Source organism: Buceros rhinoceros, unplaced genomic scaffold (assembly GCF_000710305.1).
Source record: "Buceros rhinoceros silvestris isolate BGI_N320 unplaced genomic scaffold, ASM71030v1 scaffold12496, whole genome shotgun sequence".
Classification (NCBI taxonomy): Eukaryota; Metazoa; Chordata; class Aves; order Bucerotiformes; family Bucerotidae; genus Buceros; species Buceros rhinoceros.
The window spans coordinates 13,834-28,296 of record NW_010415840.1 but is presented as its reverse complement, the minus strand read 5'-3'; the positions used below and the strand labels follow the sequence as shown (position 1 = coordinate 28,296).

The 14,463-nt window shown below is 43.3% G+C and overlaps 1 protein-coding gene across 1 annotated transcript in view; it reads left to right on the top strand.

The window, feature by feature from the left end:
• IPMK (inositol polyphosphate multikinase) overlaps nt 1-14,296 on the top strand; it is a gene marked incomplete at its 5' end in the record, with an annotated part of 33,818 nt that extends 19,522 nt beyond the window's left edge. The window contains 3 exons of the mRNA XM_010137558.1: nt 3,759-3,931; nt 12,532-12,613; nt 13,615-14,296. Of these exons, the coding sequence (XP_010135860.1) occupies nt 3,759-3,931; nt 12,532-12,613; nt 13,615-14,252 (893 nt within the window). The remainder of the gene's footprint in view (nt 1-3,758; nt 3,932-12,531; nt 12,614-13,614) is intronic.
• Nucleotides 14,297-14,463: the final 167 nt, after the last annotated feature.

Sequence of the window (14,463 nt, the reverse complement as noted above, 5' to 3'; positions counted from 1 at the left end):
TCCTTGTTGCCGCTGCTTGCTTTTTTTTTTTTTTTTATAATAACTTTACTGCTGCTCAGTTCATACTGTGCTCTGATTTTTTTGTGGCCTAAACTGAGAACAGGGGAGATGAATATAAGCCAGCTTCAGACCTTTCTTCCCATGTTGCTGGGAGCAGCTGAGGCTTTTCCCTGCTTGTTCATATGTTTAGAGAGGTGTCTTACGAGTTATGGGAAGTCAGATGCCTCAAGTTACGTTGTCGCTTCTGATTCCAGTGCGGACTGAACGCACCAGCCTGTACGTGCTGAAGTCTGCCATGGTTCATGCCGTGCCGACATGCTAAATTTTGGTGGTCTTTCGGTTTGTCTCCTTTAGGACTCTGCTAAAATATGTAAATAATATGTCAAGCCACATCTTCGTGCCTTGCCACTGAAAAATAGGAGGGGGGAGGGCAAAGCTCTGAGGAATCATTTTGTTTAAACCCTTGAAATTTATAGTCAGGATTATCTACCAAAGCTAAGCTGCAAAAATCCTTATGAATTGTTTTCTCTGCAGGGGATTTTAATTTAACATGTTTTTAGGTGGTGAGTGCACAATTTTCAGAGGCACGTTGGGTTAGCAGTGAACTACGTAATAATTTAGAAAATCCGAACTGCCTGAAAAATCTGCAGTTTCTTATTTAGTGAAAGGAGAGGAAGGAGAGTGCTCCAGTTAGGCTCAGCTGCAGGCTTGGTGGTGACTTCAAGAAGGACATTGGGTTCAGATCCCCAAAGGCTGTATGAGGGCACCTGACGTGAAAAGGTCGAGCAGTGCTACCGACTGATGTCTGAACCTGCAGCAGACTTAGCCTTAGTCTTAATGTGTCCAGATACCGTAGGAGTAACTGCTGGAAGTTGTGGTACGCTCTGATACTGTGGGTTTGGGGTCTGCTTCAGTAGACCAGAGATACTGAACACAGTACAAATAAGAACCCAACAGTGCCAGGAGAAACGAAGCCTAAACGAAAAAATAACTTGGTATAATGCTTCATCTGTGGTGGCATTGCTGTCCCCGCTTTTTGAGACTGGGGGTGTGCACTGAACAGATGCAACGTCGTCTTACTTCTGAGCTAGCAGTTAGCTGACAATGAAGACTTCAATAACAATTCCAAAAAGTGGGAGAGAGATGAGTCATTTCTGGATAATTCACAGGCTTTGCCAAGTAATTAGTATTTCCCAGGGTTAGTGTTAGCTCCTAAGTTATTTTAATGCTTAATTTTCCTAAAATAGTAATTGTTACATTTTTAGGAGGTCAGTAAGGGAGATATTCTAGTTTAACAGGTCTGAAATGGATGGGAACTAAGAAGTGACAGATATTTAGAACTTTTAAATGACTTGGAGGTGCTGTACGATCAAAGATAGGGCTTTGGGCCAGTGGAGTAGAGGACAGCGGATAACCCTGGGTGCTCTACACATGCCTTCGATGGAAAGAGCACAACCGTCTGGCCTGCATTTTGTCTGAAGGGAAGCATGTGAGGTTTGGGGAGAGTTAAGTTCTGGTTTTTAAGCTAATTATTTTTGTGGGTTACCTTTTTGCTGCATTATGGAAATAGCTGTTTTTCACTACTTTAATACGCAGTTACATTTTAGGGCGATAAACCCAATGCGGCTAAACGATGTCTTGCAATTAGTATAATTTTGTAGCAGTGTGAGTCCAGAGGTGCTCATAACGTAATCCAAAGCATTTTGGAGTTGGTGGTGAAGGACTGCAGCCATATTCTGAGAGGTTTTTGAAATTTTTTTATGTCCCCACCTCCCATGGCTTACCTCTGGCTCAGTGCTTTCGAGAGCTAAGTACTGAAACCCTTGAATTTCAACTAGCTGTGGTTTTCTGGATTGTTTTAGAGTAATGAGACGAGGGTATTGATTGCAGTGATTTCCATAATATGCAAAAAGGATAGGTGTGAAGGGTGACGCGTAGACTTTCACAAGTTCTGTTTGAAGAACAAAGAGGCAACAGGTTATACAGACTCGCCTGGAGTGGTTTCCCAAAGCCCCACAAAAGCTGTGCTAATTCCTGACTGAATTAGACCTGTGCGTAAAAACTTTGAAAAGAAAAAGTGGCTCAGGCAGAGAGAGTATTTGTCCCGCTTCTCCTTAGGGGATACGTAGCGAGCACACACTGAGTGTGTTCACTGCCTGCAGCTTCCTGAGGTTAAGTATGAGTTATTTTAGCTTGTATATCCCTGCAGCTGTAGTTCACAAACCTGGTTTATGGGTGAGCTAGCTTACAATGAATCTATTTTGCTGGAGCTGGGTTGATTCCGTAGCCCAAAGGACATTGAGAAGTACTGTAAGCTGACACGGGTGGTTAGTGGGAGACTGGAGTTGTTAAAATAGTGTATTGGTTTGACACGCTTTCCTGAGAATGACTTTGCATTGTCAATATGCATAGTCCCATTTATACACAAAGCAGGCTTTAAGGATTAAATTAAACCTATTTCAGACTGACACATATGTACTTTGGGGAACTGGGACGTTCGGTCATGATGGTGTAAAAATCGAAGCTCTGAGTAGGACTCATCACTAAGCAGTCCCTTTCATTTCTTTTCCTTGAGCAAGTGTTTCTACTTGTGAAATGGAGCATTGCTTGTTCCCTTCGAACTGGATTTCTTACCTGTCTGTACAGCTATCCAAACCAAGCACTTGGTCCCTCTTCTCTCTTTAGACTTGAACTGTTTTTACTTTCTTTGGCAATCCTGTTTTAGACTGCTGCAGGAATGGGGAATGACACAATGGTTTTGTGTATTCAGATTGCGCTAAAGCCAAAGAAATACACTCATGAATAGGCTGTACTTGGAAGAAAAACAAACCTTAATGTGAAGTTTGTGACTGGTAGCGGGTGGATTTGCAGAAGCTGAAATCAGAGTCTTCTGAATGCAGAAGAATGAGATGTCTTAATGCTGGCTGTTGTCTTGGTGCCTATTGTGCTCCGGCAAGGGCTGGAGATCTGTGCGAGCTTCCTCCAAGCAGAGTTGTCTGCAAGTCAAGCAGTTACTGAAGTTTGTTTTCTTGTGTTGTGACAATCGGTGCTGTAGATCATATCAGTAGTAGTCTCTTACCTGCACTGGAGAAAAGCATAAAGCAGTTTGACCAGGTTCTAGATACTCCTTTAAGTCTTCAGGCTCTCCAAGGACTTGGGTTCTTTTGGTCCACCCGCCCTCCCAAAGGGACTTTTGGAAATAGCGTTTGGAATAGCGTTCAAGGCGTGTTTTCCCCAAAAGGTGTGCCATGAGAAGTGAGTACAGAGAGGAGTGGGATAAAAAGAAGAAAAATGAAATGCATTTCATCCCCTGGAGGGTAGGACTCTGAAATGTTAGTTTGATATTTTTAAATGGCACAAAGAAAAATTGCTGTTTTAATTCTAGCCCTGCCACCCAGAGAAAGAAAACACCATCTCCATTGCAGAACCAGCCATACAGTGCGTGCTTACTGCTCCTGTTTAAAGTATGTTAATGTCTTAATAAAAGCTACTCGTGAATGTGAATTTGAGTGCTAGGTTAGCACGCTTTTAATTGTATGCCATTTTGTAAACAATAAGGCATTTAGAATTCAGTGCCAGCAGAATTTATGGGTGTCAGTGACCATGATTTAGTCTGTGTTCGGAGACAAATTTGACTCTTAAAGAACTCACATGGGACTGAGCCTTAAAACTCTTCTCCTTCCTCCGCAGAAGCTCAGCAGAAACTCTCATTACTTTGCTTTGACCTACTGTTTATGGAAGTTTTGTCTTTTTAACAGATACATATCTAAAACTGGAAGACGTGACCCGTAAGTTTAATAAGCCTTGCATAATGGATGTAAAAATAGGTCAAAAAAGTTACGACCCGTATGCTTCAGCTGAGAAGATACAGCAGCAGGTCAGCAAGTACCCACTGATGGAAGAGATTGGCTTTCTGGTGCTTGGCATGAGGGTAAGAACTCGTTTTGTTTTCCAGTTCAGCTTGTGCTCTGGCCTCTTGTCCCACACCTGGTACAGCAGCTCGTTTTTCTAGTAAGTGACAATTCTCTTGAGTTTTACGTAAATAAAGCGTTATCTGAATACGTGGGTAGTGCTGGTATCAACTGTTGTGTGAAACATGTTCCAAAACAGTGCTCTTGTTCACCACAAACTTGGCCGAGTCCCTTCTGGGAATCTATTTGCAACCTGGGTTCCGTGTGTGCGTACAAGAAAGGGCTTGGGACAGACCGTAGTTATTTAAAACTGACTGTAGCTGCAAATATTTCTTCTCAGATAGGAAATATTTAGGATCATAGAAGTATTTATTTTACTGTCAGGCTTGTATCAGAGATTTACATAACGAACCAGTCTTTGTAGTAATTTAATAACGACCTGTATCCTCCCCAAATTTTTCATCTTGACTTTTTTTAATAAAAAGAACTTCCGTGTTATTTTTCTATTTAGGGAAGAGTAAGTTAGCTCTCAGAGGTGACGCGTGTAGCTAAAAATAGCTGCTTACATTCTGCATCTAAAAAAGCTTTCCACCAGAAGAAAACCTCTTTGATGCTTACACACTTGAGGAGTGACTGTCAGTTGAAGGTTAGTTTGAGATGGACACGGCCCTGCAGGTGTCCACACTAACTATTAGATTGCCTCCTCTTAGGTGAGGAGAAGGATGAAGATTCAGTATTTGTGTATTGGCTACTCCAAAACTTCAATGTAAAGAACAGCTGTGCAGAACACTTACGGGTCGGTAACGTGAATGTGGTGGTGCCAGTAATGAATTCCTGATGCGAGGCTTTTAAATACTTTTCTCTGCTGTGATTGGCACAGGAATAATTTTCTTTTTTGATGCGAGATTTTGGTTTTCCTTCTTATATAGACACAGCCAGGGCTTCTCAAGCTCTGCATCAACAGAGCTGAAGGCTTGATAAGCTTCCCCTTTGCTGTCAGATAGCAACAGCACACAGATTGCCCCATTGTTTGAAATAATTCTAATATCTCTGTAATGTTTTGTACTTAATTGCCTAGGCTCTCAGCCTGAACTCCATCTTGAGATAAGCATTTACAGCTATAAATTGTAGTGGTCATGAATAGTAATTATGTAAGCCTATGAGAGAGAACGTGGGAGTCGAGTCAAAAACTGGTGGAACAGTTCAGATCGAGAAGGAAGGCTGGAGATTATAGCTTTGGATTTGGCTTATGCCGTTACATAACCTTTCTTATCTCATGGAAAACAATGTACTTCACATCCTTTGTTTCACAGCAGTGCAAAAGGAATGAGCGCTTGCTTCCACCATGTTGTTCCTTGTGACTCTCGCTTCTAACGTTGTCATTTATTGGTGGCCTTATCCTGTTGCAGAAATTCTTTCGATTCTGCAATTCAGACTTGGCGTGTACTGATGGTTGCCCCAAGCGCTGCAGTTTCCCATCTAGTGTTTAACTAGATGAGATATGTTTTATGCCTTTGGTACCAGATTGCGTGCTGGAAGTTATTTTCTGAAAGGAATTGGAAAGGTTCCTCCTCCCCTCACTCAACACTTAGCAAAGTCTATATTCAGAAGGCGTTTTCTCTGCTCAGCTTGCCACCTCTTGATTATGGGGTGCTCTCTGCCTGTCTGCCTGCTTTTTTTTTTTTTTTTGCGGGATTCTGTAAAACACTCCCCTGTGCGGGCATTCACTGCCTGTAACAGCACTCGTGCTGGCTAAAGGTTACTAGTGTTCGCTGGACAAAACACAGAATAAGACGATTCAGAAAGCAGAGAGGTTTGGGTTTAACCTCTCCATTCAGTGTTATTTTTAACGTGGAGGTGGGTTTGCTTATTCAGGTTCCATTTTAGAAGAGCAAGAAAGAGAGGGACAGGGAAAATAGAAAATGTAGTTACCTGTGTTTTTTAAAGCACACATCAAATAAACTATTGTGAGGAGATACAAGCAAAAATGTGTGGTAGGTGGGGGGGGTTACCCCCTGGTTTATTTATAGAGGGTGTTCAACCCCAAAAGGCATTGATAAAGCCCTTTTATGCACTGGTAAACAAGCAGTCATCTATTTATGAGTAAAGTATTTATGGTTTGTCCTTAAAAGAAGCGAGTCTCCTATCTGGCAGAGCAGTGATTTACGTACGTAGTTCTGGCATTTGGCACGTGCTAAACTATATTCATCTTAATGCACTGACCAGGCAGAACAAATGCATGGAACATGTTTTGGAAATACAGCCACTTCACCAGCATTTGCTGAAACCCCAATTTCGTATTTAGTGGAGAGGTTCCCACCTTTAACAGGCGAGGACATGGATTCGTTGAAGTAGTGAGAGTTTAAATAGAAGTTGGAAAACTAAGGTATGGTTTCAGTAGCAAAAATACATGTTGCAGTATGGTTTCAGTAGCAGACACATCTTTGCAGCACGTGTGGTGTAAAACCGGAGTCATTTGTGTGCTGCTGAATACAGGCAGAATGGGCGGCTTGCGAGCTCCTTTCAGTTTCCCGATCCGTTCCAAACCTACAACTCCAGTTTCGACAGGTTCTCTTTTTCTTCCAGAACATCTTGATTGCAGTATCTCTGAGTCCATAATATTTCTGGGATGTGTTTTTAAAGCACAAACTGGGGATTATGTAACTTTGCCAGTAAAATTCATCTTTTATTGCTTGTGCCTGTGAACTATTGCATGCAGATACCTCATCAGAGCTGTTTTTACAAGTGAATTTCCTGATCTACAGCACGTGGTCCTACAAGATACTTTAAAACTGACTGTGGCTGAGTCCGTTTCAGGAGTTCTTTAGGAGACCTTTCTCGTATCGTGGTAGTTTTCATAAGCTTCGCTGTGTTAATAACGAGATTTAGGAAAGAGGAATAATAAAGCTGCATAATAATAAATCCTGCATCTAGCGTTCATGTTCTTCCACAGTAAAAAATGGCCAGAAGTGGGTTTTTTACATTTGTAAGTCTAATACAAGTTTTGATGTTTAAGAAAATAAGAAGGCTTGTAGATAAAACAAAAACTTAACCCTTCCTCGCAAAACTAAACCAACCAACCAACCCACAGCAAACCAGAGAAACCAACTAAAAGTGCAGTAAAAAACACCCTTTGAACAAGCAAGGCTGCCAGTAGTCTAGAAATAGGTGTCTGCGGTGGTTGAAATGCCTGGTAACCCAAGGCTGTGGCTGGATTCTCGGTGCTGTCTTTGTCACCTGTGTGTACCACCACCTGCTCCACTTTTCTCTCCCTTGTCGCACCCCGGCCCTGGCAGCTGAGTTCGGCTCCTCTGTTTCTCAGTCCGACGGGGCCGCAGCCGTGCTGCAGAACTGAAGGCAGCAGTTCTTTGGAGTCCTCTATCTGCTAGCGGATTGAAGGGTGTATTTCATTCGCAGAGCGAAGCAGCAGATTCATCTGTCATCCTCCCGGGCGAATTCTAGCAGATGGGCTCTCTGGCATTTTTTCCAGCCATTTTTCTGTACATGAAGGACTCATCATGTGTTTGACAGCTGGTCCAGTTTTGTCCTTATGGCTGATAAGATTTCCTGTATGTTAGGGAAAAGCTGATGATGGATGAATGAGAGATGGCCTCTTTTTTCCGCCCTATTATATAAAAAGGAGGCATAAAATTAATTTATTTTAATGAGGTGCTCTATGGAAGTTCCGGGAGTCCAGAAGTATGTATTAAGCTCTTTTGAAAGCAGTTCATGATTTAACTGCAGTGCCGTTGTTTCTTTTATTTAGGAGATGATTAGTCTGCTTTCTCACTGAATTTAGTTTCAACATCATTTCATTCTACAACTTACTTATGTAAGGACCTTCCTAAAACTTTCTATTAATTGTCGGAGCATTTGGTGCTGTACTCTGTCATACAAAGCACTCTGTCAAATACAAGAAGATCAAAGAAGCAAACCAGGTAGAATAATATCTAAGTATAGTCCTGGAAGGGGGGGACCAGGGTTGCATCCTTTCTGTGCTGAATATTCAAGCCAGCAGTAGGCAAGATTGGGTGTACTTTCATCACTTGTGGTCTAGCAATAAGTACATAAGTGTTTGTTGTGAGGTTTTTTTTAAAAAAAAAAAAAAGAGGAGGGGTTTAGAGAAATGGATTTAGAAAAATGGGCCTGCTCCCAGCAACAGTTATAGTGTTACAGCCTTACTGTAAAGCTGTAGTGTCAAAGAAGAGAATGTATTTTTAAAACATTCTTCCTCCTTTATTTTTTCTTCCAATCCTTGTTCTACTTTCTTTTGGAAAAAGGGAAGAAAATAAGGCTTGTTAAAACTCAGTGTGTAGGTCTTTCAGTGTGGCAGGATTGGTCCCTGAGGCATCAGAGGGCTGCAGAGAAACCTGGGTTCTTCAGGCATGAAGGAAACCTGTCTATTTATGTGGGGACAATCCGTGAGGTCCAGGCAAAAGGTATCCAGCTGTGGCTGTGGATCTCTGTTGACCCCTGCGAGGATGATGGACCGGTGTTGGACGTCTGGGTTAGCCGGGCTGCTGCCCGCTTACCCCACACTTGTGGCCCGGCTCCAGTTCTGGCAGCAGTTTGAGCACTGACCTTCAGATGCCAGTGAGGAGTGCAGAGGTGCCTGGCTGTAAGCAGAAGACTCTGTAACACTTACACACTCCCTCGCTCTTACCTGCATGAGTGTAAAATAGGGGTGACCGTTAAGTATATTTATGGAAAAAATACGAGGGACAGAGAGCTCAGCGAAGTCTGGATGTCTCAGCATCAGAGTGTCGATCTCCGATCTCCGTGTTCGTGCTTGCGAGAGCAGGTCCCAGGCTGGGCATGTGGGGGAGCAGGGAGAGGCACCCTCCCGGGCACCGGCGGGTGCGTGGCAATGTCAGCAGCGCCCGAGTCCGTCAAGTGAGCCTTCGCTCTGCAGGTGCCCTCTGCAGCACTGGACAAGCCTGCTCAAAATATTTTTTTTTCCCAGTTTCAGTGATGTGGATTAGTTAATATTTTTTTTGTGGAAGTGAAAGAGTTCTGGAGGTTATTTAATAGAGTTTTTTTGTTTGTGCTAGCAGTATCTCCACCAAACAGGCCAGTCTTAATATGTATTTAGATTATATTTTCTGGAAGTCAGGGAGTTGCTGCAGATAAGTGTTTGAACAGTGTGTGTATTTTTCTGCTTCGACATGGAAGTCGGTACTGAATTACCATAAATAACATTACATAACACCGAATATTTGTTTTCCTTGACCCAGTCTTCAGCTTCATGCCCTAAAGCTGCAGTTGCAAGCTTTCCAAACTTGAGTATCTCACTGGTGAGATGTTGCAAGGATTGTGGGATTTTTTTTAAGAACCACACTGGAACAACTTTTTATTTGAGCTCAAAGTTTCCGTGAGTTCAAGAACGTCAAATCAGCTAACTGTAATTGGAAAAAGGGTACAAAATTATGTATGCGTAGGCAAGCAGCAATAACTTAATGCCCTGTGGGGAAACGAAAGCCAAATGCAGGTTGAGAAAGTCCAATGATAATTTCCCTCAACAGTTAATCATTGGGATTTTTTTAAGTGCTGCCTTTACACAGTCTCTGCTACTACTAAGTAAAACCCCAAGCCTGTTGGCATGCTGGATTGCCGTTCGGGTTATCAGAAACCTCACCAAATGGGAGCTGCTGGTAGGCACAAGGAGGAGCCTTCACACACTGTCAGTCAGAACAGCTCTGATCTTGTGTAGTAAGAACAAACGAAAATCACTGATAAGCGGTTTTCTTGCAGGCAATGTTTTGCAGATTATAGAAGGAGTTTTCTTTGTCTTGACTGTACAGTGAAACTCCTTGTGAATACAGAACAAACATGTAAGGAGCTGCGGCAGGTGGACAAGGGATTTTCCTGTCTAATAATTCCTTTGCTGTTGTCAAGGTTATAAACTTCAGGTACTTGACTTGGCATCATTTGGATGGAAACGGGCTAGTACAGACAGCTGCAACAACAGGGATACAGGAGAAGGTTGGTTCAAAGGCAGATAGCCTTTTGGGAAGGGTTAGTAGCAGATCAGTAGTGGTGACAGCAGGACCAAAAGCCCGGCGAAACAAAAGGTCTGTGGAGTAGGAAGTGGATCGTAGTCTTCTGCTACTCCAGCACAGTCACCCCTGTGTTTGGGGGCAGGGTGGAGCAAGAACTGGTGAAACATTATTTCCGCTTGAACTTGGTTTTCTGTTCATCTGCTTTCACTATAGGGCTTAAAATATTGGGATTTGGTTGAGTTTTTCCAGGGGCGTTTCAAATAGTCCTTCCCTGGAGCTGAGAAAAGGCTTGCAGCAGTATGGAGAGACAGCTCCTGGGCTGGCCCGGCCGGTGCTTTCATGACCGCCTCAAATGCTGCCCATCAGCGTCAGTGTCTGCAGCTGAGCCTGTTGGTAACCAAGGGTGTTGCAAGGCTTTGTGGCTTCACAGGATTCTTAAATACACACATGACGCTGTTGGTACGTGTGTGGGACTTTGGTAGAGTGACAGTGGCTGTTAATACCAAACAGGCACATCTGCCTGGGTGTTTTTAAACTGTGTAGAAATCCTCTGGTGGGAATGGATTTGTGCCAATGACGGGAAGAGGTAGGATGGCTTCCAGCTCAAGCACAGGGGGCTCGTGTGCTGCTCCAGCATTAATTTGAAAAACAAAATGAGCTTGCAGATCTCAATCGGCATTTTTGAGCAAGTGCCCATGTCACAGAACCTGTGAGCTCCTACAGGAAGAGATAGGGTTCTGGTAAACAAGGTGACTCGCTCAGGAGCCTGCTGCAGTGCCGGAGTATGGAGGAAGCTGCCTCTGGACCGACTAAATGAGAACGTTTTATATTATTAAAATGAAGATAAAGCTGGTGAAATCTTAGATGTAGTCACTGGAATCTTGACTATCTTCCTAAGCAATGTAGTTTTTTAAATTCTTGCTTTATTTAATTACCTTTGGCTTGCGGGTCTTGAAATTTAAAATGTTTTCAGTACTTTTTGTATGTTTTTGAAAGTAACTTTGGCACCTGAAATATTCACTTAAGTAATCTTTAGGTTCATACGTTCTATGCTGTACCTCTTTTATGTGCTTTTGGCAAAGAAAAAAATTGGTGAAAAATTATTGTTCTCATGCAACCAAACTCCCTTGTCAGCTGCTGGTTTAGAGTAACTCACTCCTGCTGTGCTCTTCTGCAGTTTGTAGCTATCAGGGCCCAGTTTGCCTGAGTCTTGCAACAGAGGCAATAGGGATGCTAACAGTGGGAAGTGTCTTTGCTACCAAGTGAGCTTAAACATTCCGGCTTTAAACTGTTGCTTCTGTAGAATAACCAGAATTATTGGCAGCCCCTTCAATTCATGGTCAGTGTTTTCCACACAGCATGATTTAAGTTCCTTGAGGACTCTGAATGTAGTTACTGACATATTTTTGTCAAAGTAAGAGCTAATTGAGGCTTTTCTTCCCAGGTACTTGGTGATGCAGGAGTTACGGACTCTGTTTCCATATTGTGCTCATCGTAGTTTGGATAGGGGAGAGGTTTGGGGTGGGGGGGCTGCAGTGAAAACAGCGTACTCTGACGGTTTTTTATTACTGCTGAGTTTTACCGCTGCTTTTATGCACTGATGTTCCACTGTCCTGGACTTTCTCTGTGGACTGCAGCAAGAAAAGGACCCCAAAGGGAGGGATCGGGGCAGGCGCCTCACCAGTGCACGCTGACTCGCTTTCCGTGGGATCCTCTCTTTTTACAGCGGGTGAAGGGAGGGCAGAGCACCGCAGCCGGGATGGGTGCTGCAGGGTTGGGTGGTCTGAACAAGTGCCAAGCACAAAGTTGCTGCCAGAGACAACTGCCTGCGTGGTAACACCATTATTTCTGCAAATAAGAATTGTCTGCACTCTCATAAACAAATCATGCTTGAGTCTGGCTGGCTGGCAGGTTTCTACTATGGAAATTATTTCAGTTAGAGAGAAAATGTGTCTCTGTGTAAAACATCTTTGAATTCAGTTGTTAAGCTTCTACGGTTCCTGATATGGACAAAACTGTACCCGTCTGGGTTGCCTCCCTTTCGGGCAGGAGCTGATGTGCCACTGTCAGTGCTGGAACCAGGCTGTCACTCGCTGCTGTTACTCACGTGGTGTAACATCGCTTGTACCAACAGTTACAGGTTCACGTGGAGCTGGGCCTTCCCGGGCACGTTGTCCTGTTTCTTAGTGTTTTGCCGTTGTGCTGGGGGTTTTTATAGTTTTAAAAACTGCAAAATGATTGCATTGAGTTTTTGGGCTGGTTATGTCTTGCTGGTTTACTGTTCGTAGTCGCAGGGCAGGAGTACGGCAGTTTCAGGACTCGGCACTGATGTACAGGGCAGGTGCCCTGTAACATGTTTTCTCGTGACGGGTGTGTTACTGTTTGCAAACGCAACGATGTCTTTCTAAGGCAGGAAAGCTGTAGCTTAGCCCCCAAGGTGCGAAGGGGGAGGATTTGGCAGATGAGAGCACTAGTGGGCACCGCTGACCGCTGCAAGCGCCTGCCAGCTCTGCGGGGCGAGGGGACACCCGGGGCTTGGCAGCCGGGCGGCCGCTGCCTCCCAGCCCCGTGCATCCAGCGCTGCTTCGGAATAAGCACAGCCGCTGCCTCGTCTCTTGCAGGTTTACCATGTCTCTTCTGACAGCTACGAGACGCAAAACCAACACTATGGACGGAGCCTGACAAAGGAGACAGTAAAGGATGGTGAGGGAATTTGTGTGTCGTAATTTGGTGCTTTGGGGTGGTTTTCATTTATTTACTTATCTGTAAAACTATGAAAAAACTAGTCTGTCTGTCCCCATTTTTAAAGTCCTTTCTCTGCCTCTTGCCATATAGCTCATTAGCTGTTTCCTGGATCACTTGAATTACCCGTCGGTCCAAAAAGACTTGTTTAGTATTGCAAACAGTGCTAAATTCAGTTTGCAGCTGGCTCTCGCAGCGGTTTAGGCTTTAGGAATTTCCTCTGCACATGTCTTTTACTACTCATAAGGGAGTGACAGTGGTAGAATTCAGTGTCTTTGCAGCCTTGAAACGATAATGAAATAGAAATCTTTGACAAATATTAAATGTTGTCATAAAACGGGTGTTTTTTATCTCTGGTTGTCTTCTGTGAATATGACCTGTCTTTTATACTAGGCAGATACCTTCTCGGTTGAAGTCAACCCGTATGTGGCTCTGCAGTAACGATAAATGAAGATACTCCTATCGTACAGTTCTTTGGTGATAACTATTTCAAACTGGTTATTAAACCAAATAATCTGTTTATCTGTCCCCCACCAAGGGACAGAAGGACACACGTACAAATACAACCTTCTCCAGAGCTGGCACTAACTTGTCAGCTCTGTCACTCGTGGTAAAGAGCTGCCTGGGCTTGTTTATTCTTGGAGAATTTAATGGGCCCCTGCCCAAAAGTGTGCAGACACTTGATAAAATGACTGGGGAGCCGGAGCTACGTTCATCTCCTGTTTGATCGACACGCTGTCTAGTTTTATTTACGATCCAAGTCCAACCTCACCTTATACAGGTGAGGTGACTGAAGGTATCTGAGTCCCTCAGTTCCCTTCTGATTTAGTTAATAATTCCCTAAAAGGAAACTATGTGAGTGCTGTCTGTTTCCTCAAACTATTCTTGTCCTGAAATAAATGAAAAGTGTCTGTTTTCTTTTCAGGGGTGAAAATAATCCCCAAACATGCTATTTCTTGCAGGCATCTCCAAGTTTTTCCACAATGGGTACTGCTTGAGAAAAGATGCGATAGCTGCCAGCATTCAGAAGATTGAAAAAATTTTGCAGTGGTTCGAGGGCCAGGAGCAACTCAACTTCTACGCAAGCTCGTTACTGTTTGTTTATGAAGGTTCGTGTCAGGCAACGACAACCGTGCGGTTGAGTGACGTCACCTTGGCAGAGAAGAGAGGAGTGCCCAAAGGACTGTTATCAGGTGGAGACATACTGGAGTATAATAATAATATTCATGTAATAAATTCTACAGGGAATGGAAAAATTGAGGCCTCTGTAAGTAAAGGCTTGTCCAAATTTTATGCACTTCACAAAAAGGCATATTCCAAGAGGCACCACAGTCAACTCTCACTAAAAGTTGAGAACCTGGAGCAAGACAATGTCTGGAAAAGCAGCACGTGCGTTGCACAAGAGCGTCTGAACGGGAACGTTATACCACAACTGGAAAAAGTGTTCTGTCACGTGCCAGCAGAGATCAAGGAAAGTGCAAATGTCGAAGTCCGAATGATAGATTTTGCTCACGTGTTTCCTAGCAACACAAAGGATGAGGGCTACATTTATGGTCTGAAGAATTTAATTACAGTACTTCAAAATATTTTGGATAACTAAATTCTTTACTATGTTTTTTACTGGGGGCCAATGATAAAGAAGAGCAACAACATGAAGAATTTCTGCACTTGTAATGCTGTATAACTGGGTTTGTATTGTTCTATATTTTATTCGTCTTTGTACTTTTGGTAGAAGGGTTTAACTTTTTACAATCTCACTCAGGAAAATAACTGATAGTTAATTAGGGAGTGTGAAAGGATGAAGATACTTG